Source organism: Neocloeon triangulifer, unplaced genomic scaffold (assembly GCF_031216515.1).
Source record: "Neocloeon triangulifer isolate White Clay Creek 2 clone unplaced genomic scaffold, ASM3121651v1 ptg000014l, whole genome shotgun sequence".
NCBI classification, from domain to species: Eukaryota; Metazoa; Arthropoda; class Insecta; order Ephemeroptera; family Baetidae; genus Neocloeon; species Neocloeon triangulifer.
This window is the reverse complement of record NW_026775556.1, coordinates 27,369,430-27,396,614: the sequence shown is the minus strand read 5'-3', so window position 1 is coordinate 27,396,614 and position 27,185 is coordinate 27,369,430. Positions and strand designations below refer to the sequence as shown.

Below are 27,185 nucleotides of genomic sequence, written 5' to 3'. Positions count from 1 at the left end.
GAGTGACGAAAGTTCCGCTCTTAAAAAGAATCGCGCACTGGAAAATATGAATTCATGCATTTTTATTCCATCTACCCATGAGATGAAATTCTTCTTTACAGCAGAATTCTATAATTTATTCTTTATAGACACAATTGTTGCCATTTTTCTTTATTTTCCATCATAAATATCGCAGTAAAAATAAAAATTAAAGAAGTAGATTATTAACTAGGCTCCACCAACTCATCAGAAAGCGACAAAAATTATAATTCATTTTAATAAATAAAAGAAAGTGTCTCAATTATTGAGAATAGGCAATTTAATTTAATAAATTATAATAGAAAAAATTGGAAAAAAGCTATGAAGTATTAATCACAACCATAATTTCATTGAATGTTTGTCGAAATTATTCCAAATTACGTCAAATCAGGTTATCGACAACTTCCTGTCGCGAGTTTGTTCCATTTTCTGATAATAAGAAAGTTGTATGAATTAAAATGTACATAATGACCACTGTAATTAACAGTAAAAGTGAATTTTATCAACCTTGCAATGTTGATTTCAGCATTTTGAGTTATATTTTGTAAGAATAACGCATAGCGAGGAATTCTGATAAACCAACGTCCTTTAACCAAATTAATAATGCGAAAATTTTCATATTTTATTATCAGGGAATCTGAAAAATGAAAGCGCAATCCAGAACAAATAACACGATCCACACTTAAAGTTTGTTAACATCAGAATTCAACTTTCCGATAGTAAACTGAAGCTACTGGCTTAGTAGTTTTATTATTATTAAAAAAATTAAGTAGAAATTTATTTAATTTAAAAATTTCATGAAAATTGAACTAATTAACAAAAAATAATGGTACCTATCAAAAATTATTATATATTTAAATGAAATTTAATATAAACTAAAAATAAATTTTGTTTTATTCATTGTATATTGTATATTTTATAGCATAAATAGTTAAATAGATTAATATATATTTCTTTTAAATATAATATCAAGTAAAAACAAATTGTAAATTAAGTCAGGTAAACTTGCCGATTGTCTTTGTCGCTAAAAGAGCGAATAGAAATGTTAACCTCTGAAAACATAAATTTAATTCTGTATTGAAAGAATAAAGAATTGATTGTGACATACTTATTTTTTATTTAAAAAAATCGAAATTTTGTCACATAAATATGATTTTAGAGCTTTTGATTTTCTCCACTTTTGAGAGTTTCTTGCTATACATGATGAAACTATTCAATATAATTCCGTAATCGTATCCGACATATATGAATTTTACTTTCCCGTATGAAATAAGGTGCAAAAAGCACTTGAAAGAGAGCACACTTGAGCCACCCTTTTTGTACTTTGCTCGTGCAAACAACGCCGGAGGAAATTAAATTCGCTGCGAGGAGGAAATCCACTCGAGCGACGTGTGGCTCTACTCACGGCGACACCCTTATTATTTCAACTTTATATCAGTCACATATCGGCAAGGACGGGCGCACCTATTGAATCACCCTGCAGCTTATGACCAGCCCTTTCGCCGCATCGACGACTAATCCAATTTCATGAACAATGAAACAAGAGTACACTACTTTTTATTTGCGCCCGGCTGCCTACGAGGTCCGCTGCGCAGTATTAATAAAAGAAAGAAAGGACGTCGTCGTCGTCGTTGGTTTATATTGCACACGAGGAGGACGACGACCGCGCGCGTCTTGGCCTGCAGCGTGTTCGCCGCCTCTGATAATTAAACTTGCAACTATACGACGCACACATACAGAACCTATCGGTGCTGATAACAATTTATGGCCAGCTGTAAAAATTACTATCGGCCGCTCGACGTGCATGCTAAGACCCAGAGAGAAAAGTCTTAACGCGCGGATTTTGCGTCAATCTGGCCAACGTTTATCGTTGTAAAACTTACGGCACTGAAATAGCGAAAAAAATTAAAGCAATAAAGCAAAGAGACTTATTTTCTTATTCAAGTTTCATCTTGATGATGTCATTAATTATTTTATGAATTTTCTGCTTACGTTTTATTAAAAAAAAAAGATAAAAATATATAAATATTCAGGCAGTTGGATTTAATTTTGTAATTTCTTTGTTCAAAATTGACGGTTTACAGTTTTTAATTTTGTCCAAATTTTTATTTTGGGCAATTTTTTTTTATTAAATTAGTGTTAATCGATTTAAGATTTAAGAAGAGAACAAAGTTTTATTGAAAATTCAATAAAAAACACTCATGGGGGTCCTTGTTTGAAAATATTAAAATTTTTACGATGAAATTGTCATGAAAATTAAGTGTGAGAGTTTTTTCTTCACTGATTCACTTGATCCGATTATTCCATAATTAAATTTCATTTTCAGAATTTTCAAATTTAGTTTTGATTTAATCTTATATTATTCAATTATTTATTTGACTTTGAACACATTCAATTGAAAAGAATAATGTTAAATGAAAATTGCATTTTTTAAATCTTTTCAGTCTAAATTTTTCTTCAAATTTGGTTGTTTTCTTCAACTAACGAAACGCCCCAACGCAAAGTGAATGAAACGAAAAGACTCCCTAATGCCGAATGCAAATTTGGCGCGGCAATTAACGAAATTGCGTTAAAACACTCCTCGCTGCTAATAAAGCTTTGGCGCAGAGGGAGATGCCGACGCATTTTACGACCCCTCGCATGAATCATATCAAACATTGTGCAAACAAATTTTTACCCTCACCGAGGGGGAGTGCGAATGGAAAAGAGAGCCGAATCTGCAGTCGTCGTAATTAATAGAGAGAGAAAGTAACAAACCCACTTCACTGGCTAACAAGATCGAGTGTGTAATTGAGGCGCGCACAACAGCGGGTGGCAAAAATCATTAGGCAGATTAGGCCCGGCGGGAGATGCAGCGAAAATATTGATTCGCCGCGCATGCAAATTGAATCTCCCTCGTGGCGATGCCGCATATATTCATAAATTCGCGGGCGGCAACTCTCTCTCTTTCTCTCTAGTCAAGGGTCTTTTCAAAAAACACAATGTATGCAAGCTCACGCCGGGTCATCCAATCATTAATCAGGCTCACCTGTCCCACCGGCAAGCTCATTCTCTCTCCGTCTTTATCACACGGAAAGCCGCTTCTCCCCGACAATGAGTTTTACGCAATTAATCTCTCCCTGCACAAAAAGCTACACTCGTTTAGCTTGAATTTTTTTGTTTATTCCAAGGTATATTACTAAATTTGTTTACGCTACGCAGTTTTGGTTGATGTATAAAATTATACAAGCGTGAAATTATCTACAAAAAGTTTAAATTGCGGGCCTTTTTTTGCATTCGCCGTTTTTGGTTTGCAAAACAAGGTAAACATGAATTATTTCTTGTTTGATTATTCAAACCGGCCGTGGATTTTGTGTGCTCGGTAAACATCACTTTTTGCTTTTTTCACCGGCTTTAATGTTTCAGACGAAAGAGCTGTTGCGCGTTTGTTTGGATTTTAATTTTCGTTTTCGCCGAACGCCGGCTAAAGTGTTTGCCTTATTTTTTTGCGGCTATTTTCACAAAAGTTTTGCTTTTACCGCGCCCATTAAGAACTGCTGAATATTTTCCCCCGAGAGTTTGCATTTTCCACAAACGAAATCGTCAACATCGTCAAAAACATTTTTTGCAATAAATGTTGTGCTCAATTAGCAAAGGACCGAAGGGTCAATTGGGATGACACAGAATTTCCTGCGGTCCTAACTGAATAATTCTGCCCGTCCTCCATCGCCGCTCCGATTTTCCCAACGGATTTATTTTCTCCGGCAAGAGTGCGGCCACTTAAAAGGAGAAGTTTTGCCGAGTGCGCTTCCAACTTTATCATTACTCGTCGGCTCAGCGTCGGCCTCTCTATTACGTGCTAATAATCAATATGACACCCATAAAGGGGGGAAATGACCAGTCGAGTCCCTTAAGTAAACCCGTATACGGCGCGCAATATATTTGCCATCTCCACGAAGGAATTTACGACTTTTTCGCTGCCGCAAATTGAATTTCAGCGAATCGCTTGTTGCTCAGTCCGGGGACAAAGAAATGGAAATTATATTATATAAGCTTTGTGGAATGAATAAAAATAATAATTCCGGCCATTCTTCTCTCCGCAGGAACAAATTCATTTTCCGGCGCCGACTGTAAATTTCATATTCCTTAATATACATTTTTTTTTTCTTTCAAAAGTCGTAATGCCGCCTCCGAGCAGAAAGAGAAAAAGCGAGGAACGGAAAAAGTGACATGAAAAGGGTAATGTTTCATCTTTTCAGCGCCCCGAGTTAAAAATGCGCATAAATTCCAGCACGGCTAATGTGCATTTCTTGTTTCTAGCGAGTGTATCAGAGAAAATAATATATAGAGGAAAAGCAACGACGCGCAGTCTAATTTTCAAACATTAATCCAGATGCAGAGGGACCGCCGTACTGCGGCAGCGACATCAAGAACGTGTATCAACGATAAATATTGCTTAACCCAGTTCGTCTGTCTTTCTTCTTTCTGTGGCTGCGATATTTGGCCATTATGGGGAGAGACGAGAGAATATTTTAGCATGCATTAAAGCCAGTCTCGCAAAGAGAGATAAATATAATTCTTCGTACGGTAGTGGAAAAAATGAGAGCAGAGAAAGAAGAAGTCGTTAGGCAGTCTTGTTTGCAGACAGAGTGAATATAATTTGTGACACTATCTCTGTTCCAGACGTCACTCCTTGATGTTCTAAAGTGGCGGAATGTAGCAAGATAATTGCGTTACGTCCGCAATTCAAACTTAATCCACACGCAAGATACGTCAAAAAGCGAGGAGACACTTTGCGCTTCCTCGAACAAAATGCATGTAAATTATTAGAAAAAATTCTGTATTCGATATCGTGAAATGAAAGTAGCTTTTTTAGTAAGGAAATTATTTAACGGAAGGAAAGAGACTAGAAAAATTAATTTTTTAAATTTTTCGGCGCTCAAAATTTTTTATTCATTCTGGCAGTGTCATTTCGATTCAAGTAGTGAAATAATTTTTTGGTAGAAATGACCAAAATTATTATAAAATTAATTTGGATTTTGAATTCAATTCCCAAATTTAGAGTTAAAAAATTGTGTAAAAATATCTTTTCACGGAAAATTGCTACTTCAAAAGAAAAAAAATTATTTTAAATGAAAAACAGATGCCGTCAAAATATTAGAAGCAAAAATTTCAAAATTCCATAACTTTTTTTCTTTCCAAAGGAACTTAAAAAAAAAAGACTTTTTCAAATATTAAAAAAAAAAAACATTTATCTATATTGAAAGCCACTTTTTTTAGGTAGCTTTTAATCACCAGTGTAGCAGTTAATTTGCAGGAAATTCTCCACAGAGCGAAGTTACTTAAAAGCACGTTAATTTAATTTTTTGCCGGACCAGCAAGGACTGGGCAATCTATTAATATTAAATCAGTGGTTGCTTCCCTCGTTTAAAAAAAAGGACAAAATTCTCCTGCGGCCGTCTAGTTTTTTCTTTTCTTTTCTCATTCACCGTGAAACAAAAGAGCAAAAACCTCTTCTTATGAATTTCAGACTGCCTGGCACGCCGTTAAAAAATGTCGAGCAACTGGCACATCTCAGATGCACAGCGAGTTGTCTACCTTCCCAGGCGCTCACTTGCTTGCGATCATTTTCTAAACAAAACACGCCGCCGCCTCAAACCGAAGGCAAAAACTGCGCCGGTCGGACTGCGGCTGCCATGTGTATTTTGCAAAGTGACGCTGCTGACGAGTCTTTTGGCGAATGTCAATACCGGGAAACATGCAGAGGAGGACAAGAGTCGCCCGTTGTTTATTTATTTCACTCAGTGTGTTGCTCTCTTACTTCAGTGTTTTTACTCGAGCCGTAAAGTTAATTAACAAACATTCTGAAATTAATTTGTGGAGTTGTGAGGACTAAATTCTAACGTAATTAAAGGGCAATTCCAAAGTAAAATCAGCAAATATTTAGAGCAAAATTTATGTTAAAGATTCGTATTCATTTCTAATTAGGAGGAAGCATTAAATATAATTAATTAAAATCATATGAATTCATTAGTTTTGTTGGAATTGAACAAAACTCCTGCATTTTCGCGTCATTCTTATCCCAAAATATCGATTTCTTCACGAGTTAGGCGGGCGATAAGGGGGGCGACATAAAATTTGAACTGTCAAATATGGGGAAAGTTTAGCTTCTCCAGATTCGCCGCATTTTATCTCGTGACAGTTTTCGCAGCGTTATCGGAATACTTTACGAGACCAGCAGCTCTTCTTGTTTGCTCCGCCGAGTTTACGCAAAAACGGGAAACATTAAGAAGCGCTCTGGCAACTTAATTTCTTTCCAAAAAAATCAGTCGGGCGCACTTGGCAATAAGTTATTCACGAATCGCGTCATCAAATTCCGGCACACTCGTCGTAAAAACTTTTATCCTCGGGCCGCGCGCATCAAAATTTCATCGCGAAAAAAGGAGGTACGAGAAGAAGAAGTGTGCGTTGGCAAAAATTGCCAGATTTATTTTCGCAAATCCCGTTGGCAAACTTTTTAAACCGCCGCGTTCATTTTTCATCGGGCACTTTTCCTTTCTCTTCCGCGCGCTGAATCAATTTTCAATGATGGCGTCCGCCGCGAAACGAGAAGGAAAATATAATAGTTCATCCTCGACAGACGTTGTCGTAAACGGAGCTAGTGTGCGAAAACGCGAGGGCACCATTAATTATTTTCCCTTTGCCTCGCAGCACTAATGAGAAATCCGCCTGCAAAGGCCCCTGCAAATGGCGCCTCGGCTTTTTCTGGCCCGACGCATATAATCATATTTATGATCTAATTTGTATGCAGATGCCGGGTAATTAATAATGATTACAATTACCGGGAGAAAAGCGGCCGACCGCTTCTTTTTTGCGGCCGAATCTTTGAGACTATTTTATGGAGCTGTGAATTATTACAAAATACTCGGAAGGAACCGCCAAGGGAAATTTTCCAACTTTTGGTTGGCCCATGTGAGTGTAAACAAATTTCGAGTTGGAATGAAACTTTTGCGGAAAATAAGAAGTTCCTTTTTTTTTCATTTCTGCAGTTGCTCGTCGGCATTTCCAGAGATATTTACTACTCGTGTCACAGACCAAACTGCAGCGGCGCGCTAAGTGCTCACTAAATCAAAAGCTGTTAGCACTTCTTGGGGCACGAGTAAAAAATAAAAGGAGGAATCCTCCGCGCTAAGCTGCCGGCGGGGAGAAAATCTCTCTCGTCGTCTCCACATTAGGGTGGGTCTCTTCTTACCCACAGGCCTTCTCTGATATTATCACCCTCCGTTGACCACCCGGTCGGTGCTTAATTCCCTTTTTTTTTTGCTCCGACGTCAGGCTTGAGTTATTTGCGTTCAGGAGAGAAACTGAATTAGTTCTGGCGATAATTGCTACAAATTAAATCCAAAAGAAAGAAAGAAAGAGATTCAATTAGGATAAGAAAAAGAGATTTATTAAAGAAAATAAAATATTTCTTCTGTTTAATTTAATGGCGTCGTATATCGGCCGTTAAATCGACAGACGTCGCATTAATGGAGCAGAAAACTTCTTGCGAAATGCGTTTCGTCTGATTTTTAACAACATCCTCGCCGGCAATGTGCTGAGTCTGCGACAAAAATGGCTCCGACACGCTCTTCTTTTCTACATTATGTACTTTAGCGATTTTCAATTTAAACCGGCCATTTTGCAGCAAACCCATAATTGGATCTGGTCCAAATGAAATTATGCTCGGATTTGCAGACTCTGCAGATAACCGATAAAAAAAAAAAAATAATTACACATAAACGAGTGCAGTTGGAGCGGCGTCGCATTATTATTGGCCGCTGCAAAAACAGGCATCAGGATTTTTCGCCTGTGGCGTGTGGATTTATTGATTTCCGTTGTGAAAACCTTTCGAGTGAGAGAATTTGATTAAACCGATATTATAGCGGCAAAAATCGGCACACACGTGAAAAAATTTAATCCACCGCGTGCATATTTCACAGAGAAAGCGCTTTTTTCGTCGATGAATTCGGCGCACAGAGAGCGAGGGGAGCAATTTTTATGATTAAAAGCGGCGGCGTTGTTTCCTTTTTGCGCGTGATTTATACCCTTCGATGCACCCTCTTATTGCTGTGTATGAAATCCGGGTTTGTATCGCATTAACGCCGAAATCCCAGGAAATAAAACGCTCCCTGTAAATCTTCTTTTTTTTCGGGCAGAGAGACAAAAAACAACCAGAAATGCGGGGAGAATTGTAAATCGCGTTGCTTCTCTTTTTAATCACAAACATCTCAAGTTGTAATTGTCGAGAGCTGAGAAGGAATTCCTCAAGGGGGGAAGTTGGAAATTTATAGAGATTTGTAGCTCGGTCTGATTTTTACTGCGAAATGTCAAAGCCACAACGCCCGCGAGAGGAAAATATATATCCAGCTGTAAATATTCCAATAGGGAGGCTGCATTCTGCGGGTGCATATTTTTTCTTCTTCTCTCTCTTTCTCTTTACTCGCGTAGCCCGCGGACTGTGAAAAGAAAGTCTCAGTTCTTTTGCTCATGCAGCATCATCAACAGCAGCTCTCGTCGGAAATTTTAATTAAAATGCTTCTGCTGCTGCTGCGAGGCGGCAACAAATATTCATTGACATCCTGCGAGGAATAAAAACTCAAATGCATGCCGCCGACGAGCTAGAAACTAAAGGGAGGTCCTTGTTTTGCATGAAAATTAATCAGTAAAATCCGATATTACGGAACTATTTGACACTGCAAAAAAATAGTGAAATTCAGAGAATTATGAAATACCTGTAAATAAACGGCATAAAGGCATTAATTATAAAACTAATTTTTTTAGATATGGTTATTATATGAACACCAATGAAAAGTAGTTGAAATCTTAAAAAATTTCTTTCTTTCAAATTTTTTATATATAATTATTTAGCTATGTATTAATAAAAGCATTTAAATCATCCACATTTCATTTATTTATGATTTAAAATGGATTTGATCTATCACAATAATTTTTTTTTTTTATTAAATTTTATAATTTAGAATTAATTTTTACTTCTCATGTAGTAAAAAAATATCTAGAATTTGTTTAAATTGTAGCTATCTTGAGATAATGGTATGTGTCTAAATAATACTCAATAGGGGTTTTATTAAAATTAAAAATTTATTTTTATATTTTAATAGGACGAGTATTTTATTCAGAAAAAAATAGCAGTACCTTTTTAATAAATTAATAAAAATATAAAACTATTATAATTTTTAAAAATGTTAATATTAATTTTACCTGTAAAAATGTTTTAATTTTATCTTTTTGATATTAATATTTTAGAAAGTAATAATTATTGTAATTATTTTATGAGTATATTATGTTTTAAATTTAAATGTATTTTTTTTTTGACATTATTTTCGAACAAATAAACAGATTAAATTTAGCTATTTCAAATTGAACTACAAATTTGAGCTTTTGTTCGGTCTGGTTTTCTTTCAAAACTAAATCTTTCTTTTTTCATCCTTATCGTTGTTTCTATAGATAGAATTTTCAAAAAAGGTATTTTCAATTCAAACAATTTTCTTCTCTGGAAAAATGTGGCGACCTAACTGAAAACTTGTGGAAAACACTGCCCTACTGCGAGAGCCGAGGGAGTTGAGTGTGTTTAGTGTGTTTACTTCCGTCTTGTGTGTTTATTTGGCTGTTTCGCATAACGACACGGCGGGCTTCTAATTGTTTCTCCCATATTCAGTTTTCAGTTCCAAGCGGCTCACTTTTAATTCCCGGCCGAAATTCACTCAGCTAATTTCCATTTATTAGACGGATTAAAGGCGCAGCTCCCATCCTTGGTGTAATTTGCAAAGCAAACATCGAAAACCTCTCGGGCGTGCGCTCGCTTTTTGTCCCCGGAAAGTGATGTCACCAAATTGGCTGGCGCCTGTGCGTCGGAGTGGAAAATTTACTCCTAAATTCGAAATTGAATTTCCACCGCCGCCGCCGCCGCGAATTGGTATTGTTATTATTTGTACACAAGCGCACGAGCAAAACACAAAATATGCAAATTCGCAGCTCGCAAAAATAGCGAGAGGCACAAAAACTCAATAATTTATTCAAATGAGAGAAACAGACTTCCCGGGAGAGGTTTAATAATTCATTCCAACGCTGGCCAAAAATTACCGGCTCATGGTAGAAATGATGATAATAATAATAATACTGGTCGCAACAAAAGGAAAAATAAATTCATCGATCAGTCATATTTCTGGCGGTTATTACCTCCCATTACTCCCACGATTGTCTCGTAAAAGAGGGAACAATGCGCACCTAGACGGCTGAGGTCTTATTCTATAATTTTGAATGAATTCGTACTTAACCTCTGCTCATCAAACACACACAAACGGTCGCCATTATTCATAATTTAATGCGCTGCAGTGTAGGTAGATCAAACGCAACTCACCTGAAACAAAAGAAAGAAAAACGCTCATTAATCATTCAGCCGAGACAAAACCAAGCAGGGACGAGTGCGAAAAGAAAGAGATGCTCTGCGTCTGTCCACGGGATTTATTTGGATCACGAAACAGAGTAAATATATAAATTAAAGCGCCACCCAACGCGAATCGAGAGTCGCCCGCGTTTAATGTGTTTTATGCAAATTGACGCGCGCGGAGACGTCATTTCGAGCAATCCAATAACAATTACGTCGAGCTCAATGCTGAGATGCAAAGCATCTGCGGCCGAGGAACTAATCGATTATAAATCTCTCGTCTCGCGAAACACGCGTTCGGATTGGATTTTCCTCTCTTTGTGTCAGGCATCTGCTCGGTCACGCTGGTTGCTTCTCTTTGACAAAAAGGAGTTTCTATATCAAATTTGAGTAACAGCATAAAATCAAATAAAATGAAGGCTTTTGAAACTAGATAACTATAATTTCGGTAAAAGGTTTTTATTCACCTGTGAACTGCGTTCTACTAATGGTGATTTTTTTTTATTTTAATATTAAAAAATGAATTAGTTTGTATTTATTGACAAATTAATGTGATTAATTTGTCAGGTGGCTTCAAGAGCTTTGAGAACTTCATTTAGTACAGCATTATAAATAATAGAACGAGGATTAAAGTTTTCAAATAGCATAATTATACAAATAGTAGGAACTATGAAAGTAGGTTGGAATTAAGATTCTCTCTTAAAAATTATTACTTAATGTTGATTTGAAGTTTATAAAGAGAATTTAAAAAGCAAAAAAATTGAAAGCTGCAAACGATTAACAAAATGGAAATTATTAAATTTACATGGCAAATAAATAAATAATGTAAATATGCAGAATAAAATAAAATAAACAATTTAATACATTTAAATTTGAAATTATTTTTATATAATTTTAATAATAATGTTATTAAGTATTTAAATGTTAAAGTTGCATGATTTTTGTTTTAATTAATAACCTTTGAGGTGGCTTGTTATAGAAAATTGCGTTTCCCACATCGTCAATTCCACCCTATAAATCCAATTTTTATCGGTACTAATAAATCACCCGCTGTGATGTTTAATTTCGCAGTCCACTTTTTTTTCGTGCTGCAGAAGTGCTGATTCGATTGAAAGTCGCTGCGAGCGATGGGAAAGCTTGATTTCTTCCTTTTCCATGTACGAATATAAAAAGTTGTTTTCCAACATGATAGAGGTCTGCGCGTTCCATTCATTAAACGACACAGGCCTCGGAGATAATCTGCAAATATACGAGAGAGCGAATATTTCGGCGTTTCCAATATCCGGCGGGCCTGTTGGCACAGTTTGCCCATTAAATTGGCCCGCCGCTATGTGGCGGAAAATAACGCGCGACAGACAGACATTCTGCACGTCAAGTGAACATTTTTTAATCAAGAGAGCAGCGACCGTATTTTCCACTGGCGTGCTCGCATAATGTGAAATATGAAGCAGCTTTTTTCCCTTCGGCCGGCCGGACCTCACTTTTGCCATATTGATTCGGCACTGCTGCGACCCAATCGTAATTCCCAGCATGTTCATTTTCTCTCTCTGCTGCTGTGCCAAGCTTAATCTTTTCGGTTTTGCCCGCCTTGAGGCTTATTAAGTTGGGTCTGCATGAAAACACACACCTACCCCCTCGACTGACTCTCTCTCTCTCGTTTATTATTATTATTATTTTGCGTATGTGCTATATTATGAAAGTGGCTTTAATCCGCGGCTATAATACTCGCCGGTTTTAATTGAGGACCTTTTACAGGGCTCGTTTGCTCGAGTATGCTCTTTAGGCCGCGCACAACAGTTTATTCTGAGCCTCTGCAAAGCTGCTAGGGAATTCCTAATAAGGGGCTGCGATACTATCTGGACAAGGATTTGCCTTGTTTTAGTGTGCCATATGTTAAAATGCACACTATGAAGTTACATGTTTCAAGGAAATCAACAGGCAGGAGATGATTAAATTAATCAAAAACTTTATAGAGTTAATTTACTGTATAAACTTGATGCATGCAACACTTGACATGATTGGATAATAATGAATTTAAGTTTTCGTTCAATTTTTAATTTAACTTTACTGATTTTGTTTTTGTAAACCTTTGTGACCAAGACCATTGAAACGTTTTTCTTCAGTTTATTGTGCCATTTTTTCAAACATTTTAATTACTGTGTATTAATCTTGAAAATTTGCTAGTGATTTTTTTTTTATAGGGTCAGGCCAAGACAAAGTCTTGTCGGCCTGTGCCCTTTATTAGTGGTGCAGAAGGCACCACCCATTTTTTTTTTTAAATCATTTATTTGGGTTTATGATGGTGATCTATTCCAACTTCCAACAATTCAAAGTTTCCCTTTCATATAATATTTTTTATTTTTTATCTACATTATTTTTACTCAGTAACTATTAATATCTATTACTAACTTGAATAAATAATTAATTCAATTTACAGTTTAAAGTCGTTTTATTTTTATATAAAATTATTTTAATTGTAATTTTTTTATATTTGTTTAATTTTTTAAATAAATAAGACATTATTTTTATATCCATCAGTTAAATTTTTTACAACTTAACAACAAATTAATTTTATTTTAAGTAGAAATATTGTAATAAAGAAGAATAAATTATCAAAGCGATCATGACTTATTATTCTATATATGGAAATATGCTTAGACCATGTAATATGGGTATTGTATGCTGTTGATTTTAATTCAAATTCCTACTTTTTAGAACTTCTCTCATTTCTTCAGCTTAATATATAGGAAGATATGATGAAAGTGTCTCATTTTAACAGAAGCAACAACACTTATTTGAAAATAAGTCACTTTTATTGATCAGATAATTAATTAAACTTGCAACTTAATGATTTTTATTAGAATAAACTCCAAATTAATCCCCGAAATCCTAATTGCAAGTGTGGACAAAATGGTCCATATTATTTTGACCACACACTGACGCGACATCACGTGCTGGTCGTTTCCTCCTTAAGCCCTTCCTTATACATTCCGAAAGCGTCTTGTTAATTTATTTATTTGTCTGCAGGGTGTGTGTGTGTTTGTGAGTATCGCCGCAGAAAGTGAAACAACGGCTTAGCACGATAAATCTCGTGCACGCCCTTTCGCTTTTGCTACAAATGTAGACCATAATTTAAACAAGCGCGACCAAATGTCCCGTGTCCGGCTGAAAGAACAGCACCACATTCATCGTCACCTCGGTGGCGGCGGCGGCAAAAGTTCGCCGCCTTTAACTTGGTCCGATGAATGGCTCCCCTTTGCAGAAAGAAATAGCAGCAGATCTCCGGCGGCCGAGAGGGAAATAATTGTTATTAAAGGCTTTACTTTGTAGCCTTTGCAAACGCAGCAGGGGTGTGCGGAGCGTTTTTCATTTATAAATTCCGCCCCGCGCAGATATGATTCATGGCGAATTGAAATTGCAAAACCCTTCCTTTCTTTCTCTCGCGCACAATAAATTGTATAAATAAGCTCTCCGCTGCTTTTTGCACAAGCTGCAAAGATATGAGAGAGACCGAAAACCCTCTCTCTATTTCTCTCGGCACCAAACGATATATTTATACTGCTGTTTTTTCTCGCTCTTTTGCCGGCGTCACCGCCGAGCTCGTACTTGGCGATGGCTGCGAATAAATCACAATGAATCAAAGCGTTTTATGTGACCGCGGAAACGCTGCCGTTACTCTCCTCTTTCCCCCTTTCGGGAAATGCTTTTCATTTTCCGCTTATTCAAAAACGTGTTTCCACTTCAAAGCAAAAATAAATACGTATTTTGCGTATAGATTCTCTAATTACTGAAAAATTTTCACATCAAATCGCGGCTCTAATTGATTGCCGCATTTCCTCTTCCGTGTAAAATAAAAAAAATCCAATTGAATTGCGGGCTGATTTATTTTTTACTTTCAATTCATATCATAATTCGGTTGGTTTTTAATCTCAAATTTAGCAAAGTTCAAAATTGAATTCATCAGGAGCTTTTTAGCTACAAAAAATATACCAATAATATTCAGAAATATCAATTCTAATTATTTTTTAGCATATCAAGTAAATTTTGCCACAATTAACATACTCATTTTAATTTTATTTCATTGACTTGATATTCGGCAAGCAAAGGAAATTAAAGAAAATTCTAGAGAGTAAAAATTATATTTAATTATTATTTTGACGGTAATATTTGGTTCCATTTTTTAGATTTACGCGTTTCACCCTTTTCCAAAAAAATGTTATCCTTTCAACTATTTTTAATCGTGATTTAAATTTAAAGTCGGTTTTTCCTCACTGGGTTTTGTGATTGTGCATTGTTTAAGAAAAAAACAAAATATCCTTTTCTTTTCTTTTCTTAAACAACTCACAAAACCCATCGAGGAAAAGCCAATTTTAAATTCAAATCACCATGAATCGTCAAAATTGTTTAAATTTTAAATTCAAATATTCACATTTAATAATTAAAAAAGTTGCAAAACTAGCTTTATTTTTGCATATTGAAAAATATTAAAAAAAAAAAAAAAAATTGTCCTTTATTTTTCTTGTTTCTATATTTTTTTCTTTGTAACGAATTTTGCCCGGCGGATTCAAATTTCCACTATTTTTTTTTTTTACATTGTATACAATTAAGACAATAAGCTAGGCTTCTGTTTCGCATCCCCAGGGTAAAACATAAATCAATTCAGTATATTATGTTTTGGCGTCAAGTCCTTTGTCGAAGCTTTATTTTGATATACCCGTTGGTCGTTTGAGGAAAATTTGCACAATAAATGGCGAGCGGATCTACTCGTAGATCCAGGCGTGGCAGGCGGACTGCCACTGGAAGATCTCCTCGGGCTTGAACCACAAGGCGATTTCCTTGTTGGCGGACTCGACGGAGTCTGATCCGTGGATTATGTTGCGGCCGACGTCGATGCAAAGATCGCCCCTGATGGTGCCGGGGGCGGAATCCTTAGGGTTGGTGGCGCCCAGCATCACGCGGCCGGTCTTGACCACGTCCAATCCCTCCCACACCATCGGGACCACAGGCCTGGTGAGGGTTTAATCGGTTTAATCAAGCGAAAGATTTCATCCGACCAATCAAAATCATATTCATTGCCACCAAAATTATATTCAACAAGCTCAAATTGCAAACATGAAGCTATAAAACTGGCCGCGTTCCAAACGAATTTCTATTTTTAAATTTCAATCTGCGAGATTTTATTTTGGGTCGAAACCTTGAAAAAGTTTGAAATTCGATGAAAACAATTAAGAATTAAATTAAATTAATTTTAAAATTAAGTAAATAGATCATTTTCAAGATGTGGTTATTTGAATTAAAATCTTAGGAGCTTTGAATCGAGTTTAAATTTAAATTTTTATACCCTGAAGCCATGTAGGAGACGAGCCCTGGGAAGAAGGGCTTGGACGAGAGGTCGGCGTAGTGTTGTTTGAGCAGGTCCTCGGAAGCCCACACGAACTTCATGGCGACCAGCTTGAATCCCTTGGCCTCGAAGCGGCGGATGATTTCGCCGACCTGACCACGCTGGACGCCGTCGGGCTTCACCATCAAGAAGGACCGCTCCATGATTCGTGAAGCGGTGCGGAGAATTGCGGACGGACACTTCTATTGTCAGACGAAAAGTGCTCACTTGATGCTCCTCCGCCGGAATGTGAACTTGTGAAGAATAGCACGTGGCCGAGCCGATCGCTATAAGCCAAAAATAAACTCGTTCGCTCTTCTCCGCCGAGGAACACAGAGAGCGAGACGGGCCGACGAGTGGCGGTGGAGATGCGTGACGATAAAGGTGTGCTAACGGCTGACGTATATTATTGGAGATGCGAGATTCGGCAAGTGCAAATTTGACATTTCTTTGTAAAAGTGCCATTAAGATATCTTACTTTCATCAAAGGCTATAATAATGGTAAAAATAAAGTAGCGATAACAAAATTTATTGACAATTATAAAGAATGCTATGTTTTACAGCTTAATTATAATTTAATTTTTAATTTTTTTTTATGTAAAATAAAATAACAATAAAATGTTAAAATTGAAGGACTCTATTTGTATGAATATTTAAAAAATTATTTTAAATGATTAAGGTTTTATGTTGAATTGTTTCTTTTTTAATAATATTTTAAATTATATCAAACAATTTTTTACGATTAAAAATATTAATACATTAAATTTTCTTTCCAAAATTGAATCAAAATTTTAGATTCATATTCCAAACAAAAATGACTCTTCCATATTCCTTCTTGATTGTAAAGTTGAAACTTTATTGTACATGTAATTAGTCATTATCATTCATAATAAAAGTTAAAAGTGAAAAGTATTTAAATATTCGCATTCAATTTGATATCAATTTTATTTGTAATATAACAGTTTATCATTTAATAAAAAAAATATCCAGGAAAAACAGACTATTCCAAGAGTTGGTAATTTTGTTCCTCGTCTGCTTTCGCATTTGATTAAATAGAACCTTCTCTCTGTATGCTCAACAAGTAAGTTCAAAAAGCAGTGCGCGATATGAAATCTTTCCCTCTGAGAGAGGCAAATGCATATCTTCTGTGCTTTATACGTTTTTCTCAAAACACACACGGCCTTTCTCTCTTTGAGACCTCCAGCTCACATCAAGCAAAAGATGAGGAAAACCCGTCTCCGCATTTTTATCCGAGCCATTTGCAAAATTTGATATTTTCATAACTCTCCTTTTTCCGAGCAGCGCCGACCGGTCGGCAAAGAGCTACACATTGAACAAGTGAGCGGTATGATTTGTGAGAAATTCATCTCAAATATTTGCCGTCGGGATTATATGGAGAATATTGAAAAGGAGCAGCCGCCGAGCAGAGGCAAAAAAGAAATAGATAGAAAAGGGCAAGAGGCCATCGGCATGCAAAATTGATTCCGTGTGAGTTATTGTCTTATGATAAAGTGGCGGCGCCGGTTATTCAACACTCTGCAGCAATAAATACGTCAGTGGCGGTCGACGAGCTGTTACACCAGCACTCAACACACATTTCATTCATACATTGGAAATAATTCGAAAGAGATGCACGCGAGGAAGGAAGTTTCTTTCTATTTTTATATTTGCACATCACTTTTATTGCATCAGGACGCGGAAGGCATCAACAGATTTATTCATCGATATGTTTTTGCAATATTCAAATGTGAACTAGAGTGTTGGCGGAAATAAATATAAACTCTCTCGCGGCGTTTCCAGCTGGATTGCCGCCAAAGTTATTGTTATTTATGCAGCAAACTGAATTATAAATGGCCCGTGAGGTCGGCAGCGGGCGCACCAGAGAGAGCTAGGCTGTCCATTAATGGAATTGTGGAACGTCAATTGAATAAAGTTCCATAGCGGTGATTAATCAAATGCTCTGTGTATTCACTTGCTGATCGAAAATCTCAATTGTGCACCAAGGCGAAAACTAACTACGGCCGATAAATTAGAGCTATGTGGTGGCTTTCAATGACAGATAGACACATGGAGAGAACTAAAATCAGGAAATCATTAAATTTTATTAAAAATAAAATAATAGGAAATAATAGGAAAAAAATTACACTTTTATTTAAGTTCACAGCTTAGGAAATTAATTTTGGGTGTTAAATAAACTTGGTTTTCATAAATCTCTCTTAATGATTTTTGTGTTTGCAATTGCTGTGGGGGTTGCAGAAAACTATCTGGATAAAAGGAGTATTATTTTATGCAAAACATTGAATTTTTTATAATTTCGCAGTGACATGATTGCAAATAAAAAATTAAATTAACGAAAAAATATATATTTGTAAGAGGTTCTTAGGTGGTTTTACTGTAACTAGCGAGAAAAACTTCGCTTTAAAGAATGGAATACATACCGAAATTTTGACTTAAATTAAGATAATAATTTTCAATAATGATTCAAAACTAATCTTTTTTTCTTAATAAAAATACAAACATTGAAAAGCACTCTGCATAAAATTTGAAGAAAAAATGTGAATTTTAAAATTGGAAATGAAGATATCGGGCTTTTCCTCATTGAATAATTGTTTATATTCAAAAACAATTTTTAATTTTATTACATGAGCAAGTAAAACACGAAAAAATCAGTTAAATTTAGCTAAATTATTTAATAAAAACAATTTTCCAACAACGAAAAGACCGATCTCTTCATTTCCATGATAATCTCCTTGAGTGTCAACTTCTTGAAACAAATTTTTAAAATTAATTAAAATTACAATATTTTGGTACTAAATTGGAATTTTTGATAACATTTCGTCCAATTTTGGCCTATTTGTGTGACAAACAAAGCTCACCAATAGACACAATAATTACTCTCTTTTGAACACAATTGTGCCATCATTCAGTTGTATTAAAATAACCGGGGCTTGACGACGCATCATTAAAGCCCAATTCATTGTGATTAATCGCTTTTAAATTCCCTGGCTCGAATGTTTGGCGCACCCTATCTTAGCGACAAACAGAGACACTAGTCACGTGGATTAACCGACGCAATAATTATCAGAGGCGTTCGCACCTTTGTAGGAAACGCGCGCGCAGGGTGAAATATTCATGTTGCGGGGCTGCGGCCAGGGGATCAAGCCGTCAATCAGGGGCTTCGACGGTGGTGCAGATTGCTTTAATCAAAATAGCGATTTTCACTACGGCAGCTGCATTATGTTTAATTCAATGGCTGTCACGTCACAAAATCGGCGCGGCCGTTAGGGGCGTGTGTGTGCCTAATCTATCCATCCGCAGCCCTCCTCGCCAACCTACCCTAGCCTGCGTGTAATTTGTGCATCAATTATATATACACGTGTATCGAAGCTACACACGGGCGGGCCGGCCGCAATCAAAAGCTGATCACAGCACGAGATTTGCACCCTCACCGGCCCGTTATGGCTAATTAATTGATTTAGGATATATCGGTGACGATGCCATTGTGTGCGTTGGCCATTGTACAGGTTTTGGTCTACGTGCTACGGACACGACTTCCTAATCTCCTTTTGTTGCTGCTTTCACGCGAAACTGGAGAATTTGGTCCTGCAGAGAGCGTGAAGAACAGAAACCGATGTTGCGATATTGGTTAGAATTTGAAGCAACTACTAACGTTGGGTATCAAAATTATCTTCAATAGAGTCATGTATGAAAAAAAATTAGCATCGTCAATATTTTTGAATATTTTACTTTGTACAGTTCTAGTTAATTGTGAAAATCATCTGTAAACTCATCTAAAAAAACTTTACTCCATATCATTGTCATTTTAAAATCGATTTTTTTTTTTTTAATTTTTTTTTATTCATATTTAAAATAAAATTATATTAATATAGATAATTATTAATTATATTGGATAAAAGCATTCCTCAAAAGTCAACTTGAAAATGCTCTAGATATTTCAAATAATGAAAAAATAAAAATAAAATTATTTAATTATAATTTAACTTTACTTGTTGTTTCTTCACATTTTGTAATTTTCAGTCAGTTTGACTTGATTTGTGAAAAATAAACAACAACAACAAGAATAATGATAATAGTAATATTAATAAGATTACTATTATTATTATTATCATTGATTTTTAATAATAATAATAAATATAAATCTATTTTTTTAATAATAATTAGAATGTAATAATAGAAATTAAGTCTCGTTAAATTTCATATAACATCTTGAATCAGAATGACACAATTTGCTCAGATCCGTTGCCAGGATGAATTTCGGAGCAAATTAAATTAAGACGACTTTTTCACAGCCTGAGAATGATTAATCATATTTAGGGAAAGACAAAATTTCTCTGCTGCAGTGAAATTTTATTATTCCTCCACTTGATCATTTCGCCTCATCTCCGCTCCCCCATCTTGAAAAACGCAGCTACTGAATAGCTAATTCGGATCAACACGAATTAATCACATCATTTCTCACACTCTTTTGTCAGTCGGCGCGGCAGCTTTCAATTCCGAATTGATCACCGACTGCGCTGCTCCTGCTGCTGATGAGGGGTGTGAATCACTCATACACACAGATTGAATTCGTCTGGCGCGATGCTTTTCTGAATGCCACTCCGTCACTTTGACCCATTTAAGTACTAAGTGTGATAAATGAGAGACATAAGGCGGGCGTGTAAAGGGGCGAGAGCCACTCTTTATTTCTGCAGGATCTTCAATCAATCTCGGCAACCCCGACGCCACCTCTCTCTCTCCGCGCTCATACATAACCCAAGGGCTTTTTACCACTTAGGTCGCCGCCCTCTGCACCGCCGGCAAATGACATTGAAAATAATGCAAATAAATAAAGTGCACCCCGGAATACTAACTGGACTAAATGGCGCACGTCTGCACCAACACGTGTCGGAATTCCGACAAATTGCAACGCATTTGTCGATAATTTGAGAGTTGCGCTTAGATACACGTGCAATCCATTTGCTCCCTCTCGCTGCTCCTTTACATTTTATTTTTTCCTTGCTGCTGACTGAGTGAGCACTCACTTTCCTTATGGTGTGCTTGAAAAAAAAAATCAATCCATTTATGATAGTGATTTTTAAAGATGCTTCAGACCTAAAGAAAGTTTCCAGCCCTGAAAGATTAATAATTCACTCGTTTTTATTTTGTCAAAATCACATTTTTTTCTGTTTAAAAGATTATCAATAAATCTTAAAAGTGTAATATTTAATTTAAAAACACTTTTTTCTTGAACACCTGTAACAATTGGAAAATTTATATCAATTTCTGTTTTTTAAAACTGTTTTCTTAATGAAGAAATTAAAACTTGGCAATTTTACTACTAAATTATAAAAAGTTTTATCAAAATTCTTGCAAGTGGTGGTGCCGTTTTGCTGAACAATTCCTATCTTTTAGATAAAATCGTTTTCAACAATTGAATGTAAGCAATGTGATGTAAAAATTTGGACAGATAAACAATAATAATAATAAAAATAAACTAAATCGATGAAAATTTACAAATTAATTCTTTCAACAAACATTGACAATAAAAAATTCAAAGTAAAACAAAAATTATTTTTTAGAATTTTTAAAAACAACATTTTGAAATCGAGCTGAACTTCTTGATTGTATTAATTATTTTCACACTGCAAAATTGAATTCAGTTTTTATTTTGTAACTTTTATGGCCTATTGTGTGAATTTCTAAAATTTTGTTCACAGAAAAGTTCCTTCTAAACAAAATTCGGAGCAACACCCTCTTTCCAAGGAAAGAAATTATACATGGAAATTTTCTCCGCATCATTAAAACCACTCACAGAAATCAGTTTGGTCCGCATCAGGTATACAGTTGCTCTACTTTTAGTATTCACTTGCTACTCATCACGTCTCGCGGCCTAAAACGCTTTTTTTTCGGTCCCGCACGCATACATTTGCAATACTCTAGGTCTACATTTGACAGCTCGCCTGCTGCGCGACCCTTGCCGGCCGCGCGCCAAATAACATGCGTTCGGGAACCCACCCCCTCCTCTCTTTACAAAACACAATAGTTTGACGAGCAGGTATAAAATCCTCTCTCATAAGGCCAATGTTAAACGTTTTTAAAAAGTAAAGCAAGTGAGTAGCAAAAGTATAGCTGAAGTATCGCAAAAGTAAACACGATGCGGACCTAAACTTTTTCTGTGAGCAAATTTAGTGCGCGCAATTTCTCTGAAAGTGAGTGTGACTCAACACAACGCAATCGCTTGTGACTAAACGGCCCCGCATCCTACACAAAATTCAATTTGAGCCACGCACTTTCCGGCACGCATGCAATTTGCGTAAATCTTCGTGTGCGTTTGGGCGCAAAAAATTAATTCGCGCTGAGTGCTCCCGTTTTCTGGCATTAGCGGCCCATCTTGATGCGCGCGGTTGACGGCAAGATTTACCCCCGCCCTGTTTTTAGTGATAATAGATGACCCTTCAAAGCAAGACCTTGCCCGATCCGCGCGCAGACCCATTAGTCTCCCACTGATTAACCCGTCACTTGATTCGGAAATAATTAAGCACCTCGATTTGGCCCCAGTGAAATTTTTTTCAATATAAAAAGCAAAAAGCAGCAGTCGATGAGAGGGAGAATCTGTCAGTCAATTACAGACCCAGCCGCGAATGTATAATTTGAAAAATTCGACCCGCAAACACACATCGGCAGAATTGATTAAACGCTCAAATTTTCAGCCATTTCTCATTCCACGTTCGAGCGTTGCTTTTGATATCAAACACATCATATAGCTGTGCTTTTGATGTGAATGGGGGTGAAAAATTGCACACGATTATTTTCCATTCCAACGAAGAGTCTCGTCGGGCAGGCTTTCAACGAGAACTGCTGCTGCAGCCACTTATTCACCTTTTCAAATCACGCCCGGCATATTTTACGCTTTCATCGCTGACTTGTAATGAATCAAAAGTTTATATATTATAGCTCCTGGGTATGTATTTGATACATAAAGAAATTAAAATGGGAGAGGGCAACTGATGTGTCATTTGTTCCGGCCAACCCCCTGCGCCTTTGCGGTTTTTGTTAACAATCGGTGCATGCACAACTAGTCTCTTTTCATTTACTCCGGCGAGAGATTTATTTACCGAAGGTACACGGCACATGACCCCACCCTATTAACAAGCGCTTGTTTAGATCACATCTGCCGGTGAGCTGCTGCGAGGGGCCTCCGTGCGCTTCATCAGAGCGGCACACACCGTCCAATCAAGGCCGATCTTCCATCATCGCGCGGAGATACAACTCAATTATTGCGGCCTGCCCTTGTGCTCGACACTCGATTTTAAAGTCAAATACGCGGTACGCGGGATCCTCCCTTTGTTGTTTGCCTTGTGCTCGACACACCGCAGGGAATAAATTTGGGATATATTCGCGTCGCCGTCCAATTAGTGCGTAGCAAATTGGGTTTAGATCAAATTTGGCAAGGAAAGTTGGTTTGAAATTGAGCTAATTGAATAAACGCAATCAAATCAAGCCAACTAACCGTGTATTGTTTGATCAAAATTGATTAATTATCGGTGGCTTATTTTGATTTCATAGATGTCTCCATTTATAATTAATTTATTTTATTTTAAAGTACTTCTTTTTTATGGGAAACATTTTTCAAAACATAGACCCTATCATATAAAATTTTACTATTATTATTACTATTTTTATTTATTTATTTATTATAAGACAATATTGCGCATTATTATTGCAAAATGGAGCTAAATAAAGCACGAAACATGAAAAAAAAATTCCTGTTCATCAAAAAGCATTATTAAAAAAAGGATATGTCATGTTTTCTCTGTCATATTTGCGGTTTGGAAAAAATTTTAAATATTATATATTTTTATTACACAAAGTTTAAAAACATTTAAGAAGCCCTTAAAAATGAAAACGATATAAAATGTTTTGCCATACAAAGAAAAATAATGATTCGCATGTCGCATATTTCCAAAATAAGCTCCAATTTCCTTGAAAAACCCAAGAAGCAGCCGCCACATCAAATGAACAGACAAACTTGTTTGTACGCTGAATTTGCAAACGCAAATAAGGGAATAAAAAAAGGCGAACAAAGTCGGATTTGGAGAAAACACGCAACCCGTTGTTGTGCTGACAAAATCGATCGAGCACTCGAATGCTATTATTTGTTTCTGGAATCGGCCCGGTGACTTACTGCAAAAGCCCATAAACAAGGCAATCACGACCAATTTCAATTTCCAAATTACGGTGTGTGTGTTTGATGGTCGGCAGCACGCGTCGTATATTCGCTTGTTATCCATTGTTGGCTTGTTATTGTTGCGCGTCCCCGGAGAGTGCGGAGGGAAAGAAAGCTGCTCAGCGATATTGATACTCCGACGCGAATCATTTACTATAATGTTACAGCTGTCAGGCCGCATCAATAAGCCTTACATCAGCGCGTATAAAAGAGAGCAAGGGCGGGCGGACCATGTTTGATTTCCCTTTTCGCTCGAAAACGAGCGTATTGGAACAGGAAAGCAATTTGTACGTATTCATAGCAGCTTTGCCGTAAGGGTGGGTCCAGATTCCGTATTCTGTTAATTTTCATCATTTTTGCCCATTTGTTTCAAAATTACTGTTTAAAATATATTATTTTGTTAAATATTGTTTAATTTGGTTAAAAAAATCTATTAATTAAATATATTGCGGCTGATGAGGACTTTTTGACCTCGGAAATTCGAGCAAAATTCTTGCTAGTTTTCCGTTTTTTCCAACAATTCCTTTCTTTTCAAATAAATTGTTTTCATCAATTGTATGTAAATGATTTGCACAAAGAAACAACAATAATGATAAGTTATTATCATGTAATGCACAAAATTAAAAAATTATAGTATTTTGTTCCACCCAAATTCAAAGAACTTGGCAGTCAGATTAATTAATTAGCGCAAAACTGCTACAGAATATAATTTAGTGCCCTTGAAATTAACTCATTATGTTGTAAATTTTATTTTAATAATCTAATTTTAACAATTTTGGTGCATATTTTATTCTTAGTAAATTGATTTAAAAAATTTATTCCCACTGACAGATCCGCTTTTTGTCGCGAAACTAATTGCAAAAAAAATACAGCAAAATAATTTGTAACGAAAAAAATTGGCTTGACAGAATTAGTCACGAAATTTGCACGCACCCTATAAGCCTACCCGTCCCATGTTTGCCGCAAACAAAGATGTAGAGCAGCAGGAAGAGTCGTTTCGCGCAAACATTACCAAGCCATTTGCGAAAGTGCGCGCGTATGAATTTTTCGCTCTCATATATTTTTTTCGGCTCCGTTTGGTGCGGCGAAATGAGATATGAATTGCGCTCATTTGCAGGCGCGCTACGCCTGATGAGGCCCCGTCGTGAAAAATCTCCTTCTCGGAATTTCCGTCACGGAGGAATGAAAATTGCAAAACAAGAAGGAAGTTTGCGCCTTTGTGCTCGAGACGGTCATATTTCCGCGTTAACAGCGACAGTGCCATATTTTACATTGTACATGTGCGAGTGTGATTACGACGATTTTTTTTCTCTCTTCCTTTGCCGACAGCAGGCGAGCACTAAGTCAAGTTCCATTATTGGGGGTGGCTTTGAAATATTATAAAAATGACAGCTTTTATCGATATAAGCAGTCCACGCTCTCTCTTTTAAAAAAAGCGGCGGAAAGGAAGTGGAGAGCCGTTTCTTTCTTTCTCTTCTCTCTTATGTACGTGTCATGAGGAATTATTATGGCAAAGACGAGAGCAAGACGTATATATTCTGGAGGAAAAAACAACACAAGAGCAGCTTTTTATTGTGCGAACCAAAAGAATAGAGCCCTCTCTTGCCCGTTCTCCGCAGACACATTACACCCGGTGGAGAGAAAGGAAACCCCCACGGACTCTTTATTTAACCCTTTTTATTATAAATAAAATTTCAGCGACAGCTCCAATTTTATCTCCGAGAGGCAATAAACGCGGCCGCCGCTCCTTTTTCACGATAGGAAATTTTCAATTTCTCGAGACGAGCGAGGAAAAGGTGTTTGCCATCTAGGAAATGACGAGCTGCCCTCTATTTTTTTTTCTACTCTATCCGCAGATTTATAAATTGAATTTCTGCGCTCGGAGAGTTTGGCCTCGCGACGAGTCGGAAAACGAGTGAAATATAAAAAGTTTTTTATTGCATAATATTCTTTTGAGACACGCTGAAAAGTTTTTCCTCTTTGAATTTTCCCCATTGTAAGAAATTGCATCACATCCATCGGCCTGCGCTCGCTCACATATAATACGGCGCAGCTCCCATTCACGTCCTCTCTCTTCACAGCATTTTATTCGGCGCGCATATGTTTTACCAACAAATCTACTTTGTCAGCTACTCATGCAAAAGGGCATAGCTTCGAAAATCTTTTTGTCATCGGATTCGCCTGCTACGCTTTTTCTTGCTTTGCCCTGACGTCGTGTATACGCGCGGATTCGCAAGCTTTGTATTCAGCCGGGCCTCCTCGCAGCAGAGCTTCATGTACTTTTTATGTGTCACAGTGTAAAACACACGCACTGCCGACTGACAAAGTGAACAACTTTTTTTACGATCCATGTATGTTTTATGGCGCACGCCGAGCGCCGAGTTCTCCACCTCCGCCTGTCTCTTTATTATGTATGCAACCTGCAGGAGCGCTGCATTATTATTTCCTCCTTTCCGACTCTCTCCGCTGCAGCATGCGGTGCGTTTGTTATATTCGACTTTAATTTCGTTACTCCTCCAACTGAGCATTGATTTATGAACCCGCCGGGGAGAAAGCATGGTGCAAATTAAAATCGCGCAAGACAAATTCCTGCAGGGATTGTATGTACGAATGTACGTCGTTTTCCTCTAACAACACTATTTGGGTTGCCAGTATTTGTCTGAAAAAATTCTGCTGCAATAAGTATAAAATATTTGATTAAAGATTTAATTATATCAACTCAGATTGAGTTCTATTCACATATTCCAAAAATGTCAGAAACTACTCTATTGGAAAAAAAATATGCAACATCTGTCAAGAGTGCTTTCCGAGTACATAAATAGAACATAATATTTAACAACTTGAAACAATTAAACATTTTATAAATCCAAATAAGATTAAATCAGGCAAAAGACAATGTAGGATTTGCACGAAAAGTTAAAATATTATTAATATTAATTGTATTACTCGAAATTTTTACTTTTAATATTTTAAATCTTTGTGATAAAATGTGGTGTTTTTCAATTTCGCTGATGTTTTTGTATTTTTCTTGCTCATGAAATAAGGTCACAGACCGTAAGCCATATTTGTTTTTGAATAAAAACAGTTTTTGCATGGAAGAAAAGTCCAATCTCTTCATTTCCTCGCGTGTCAAT

The 27,185-nt window shown here is 36.6% G+C and overlaps 2 protein-coding genes across 10 annotated transcripts in view; both read right to left on the bottom strand.

Moving 5' to 3' along the window:
- LOC132200848 (hemicentin-2) overlaps positions 1-27,185 on the bottom strand; it is a 182,593-nt gene that overhangs the window by 96,797 nt on the left and 58,611 nt on the right. The window lies entirely within an intron of this gene.
- Positions 15,112-16,087, bottom strand: LOC132200153 (nucleoside diphosphate kinase-like). Its single transcript, XM_059625396.1, has 2 exons — positions 15,786-16,087; positions 15,112-15,451 (listed from the first exon to the last, which is right to left on the bottom strand). The coding sequence occupies exons 1-2, from the start codon at positions 15,986-15,988 to the stop codon at positions 15,205-15,207; spliced, it is 450 nt and encodes a 149-aa protein (XP_059481379.1). The 5' UTR covers positions 15,989-16,087; the 3' UTR covers positions 15,112-15,204.

Bases quoted from the DNA above. Each gene is read 5' to 3' on its own strand.
- LOC132200153 (XM_059625396.1), bottom strand. From the start codon at position 15,988: ATGGAGCGGTCCTTCTTGATGGTGAAGCCCGACGGCGTCCAGCGTGGT. The intron at 15,452-15,785 runs GTATAAAAATTT...AACCCTCACCAG, and splicing joins GTCTCCTACATGGCTTCAGG to GCCTGTGGTCCCGATGGTGT.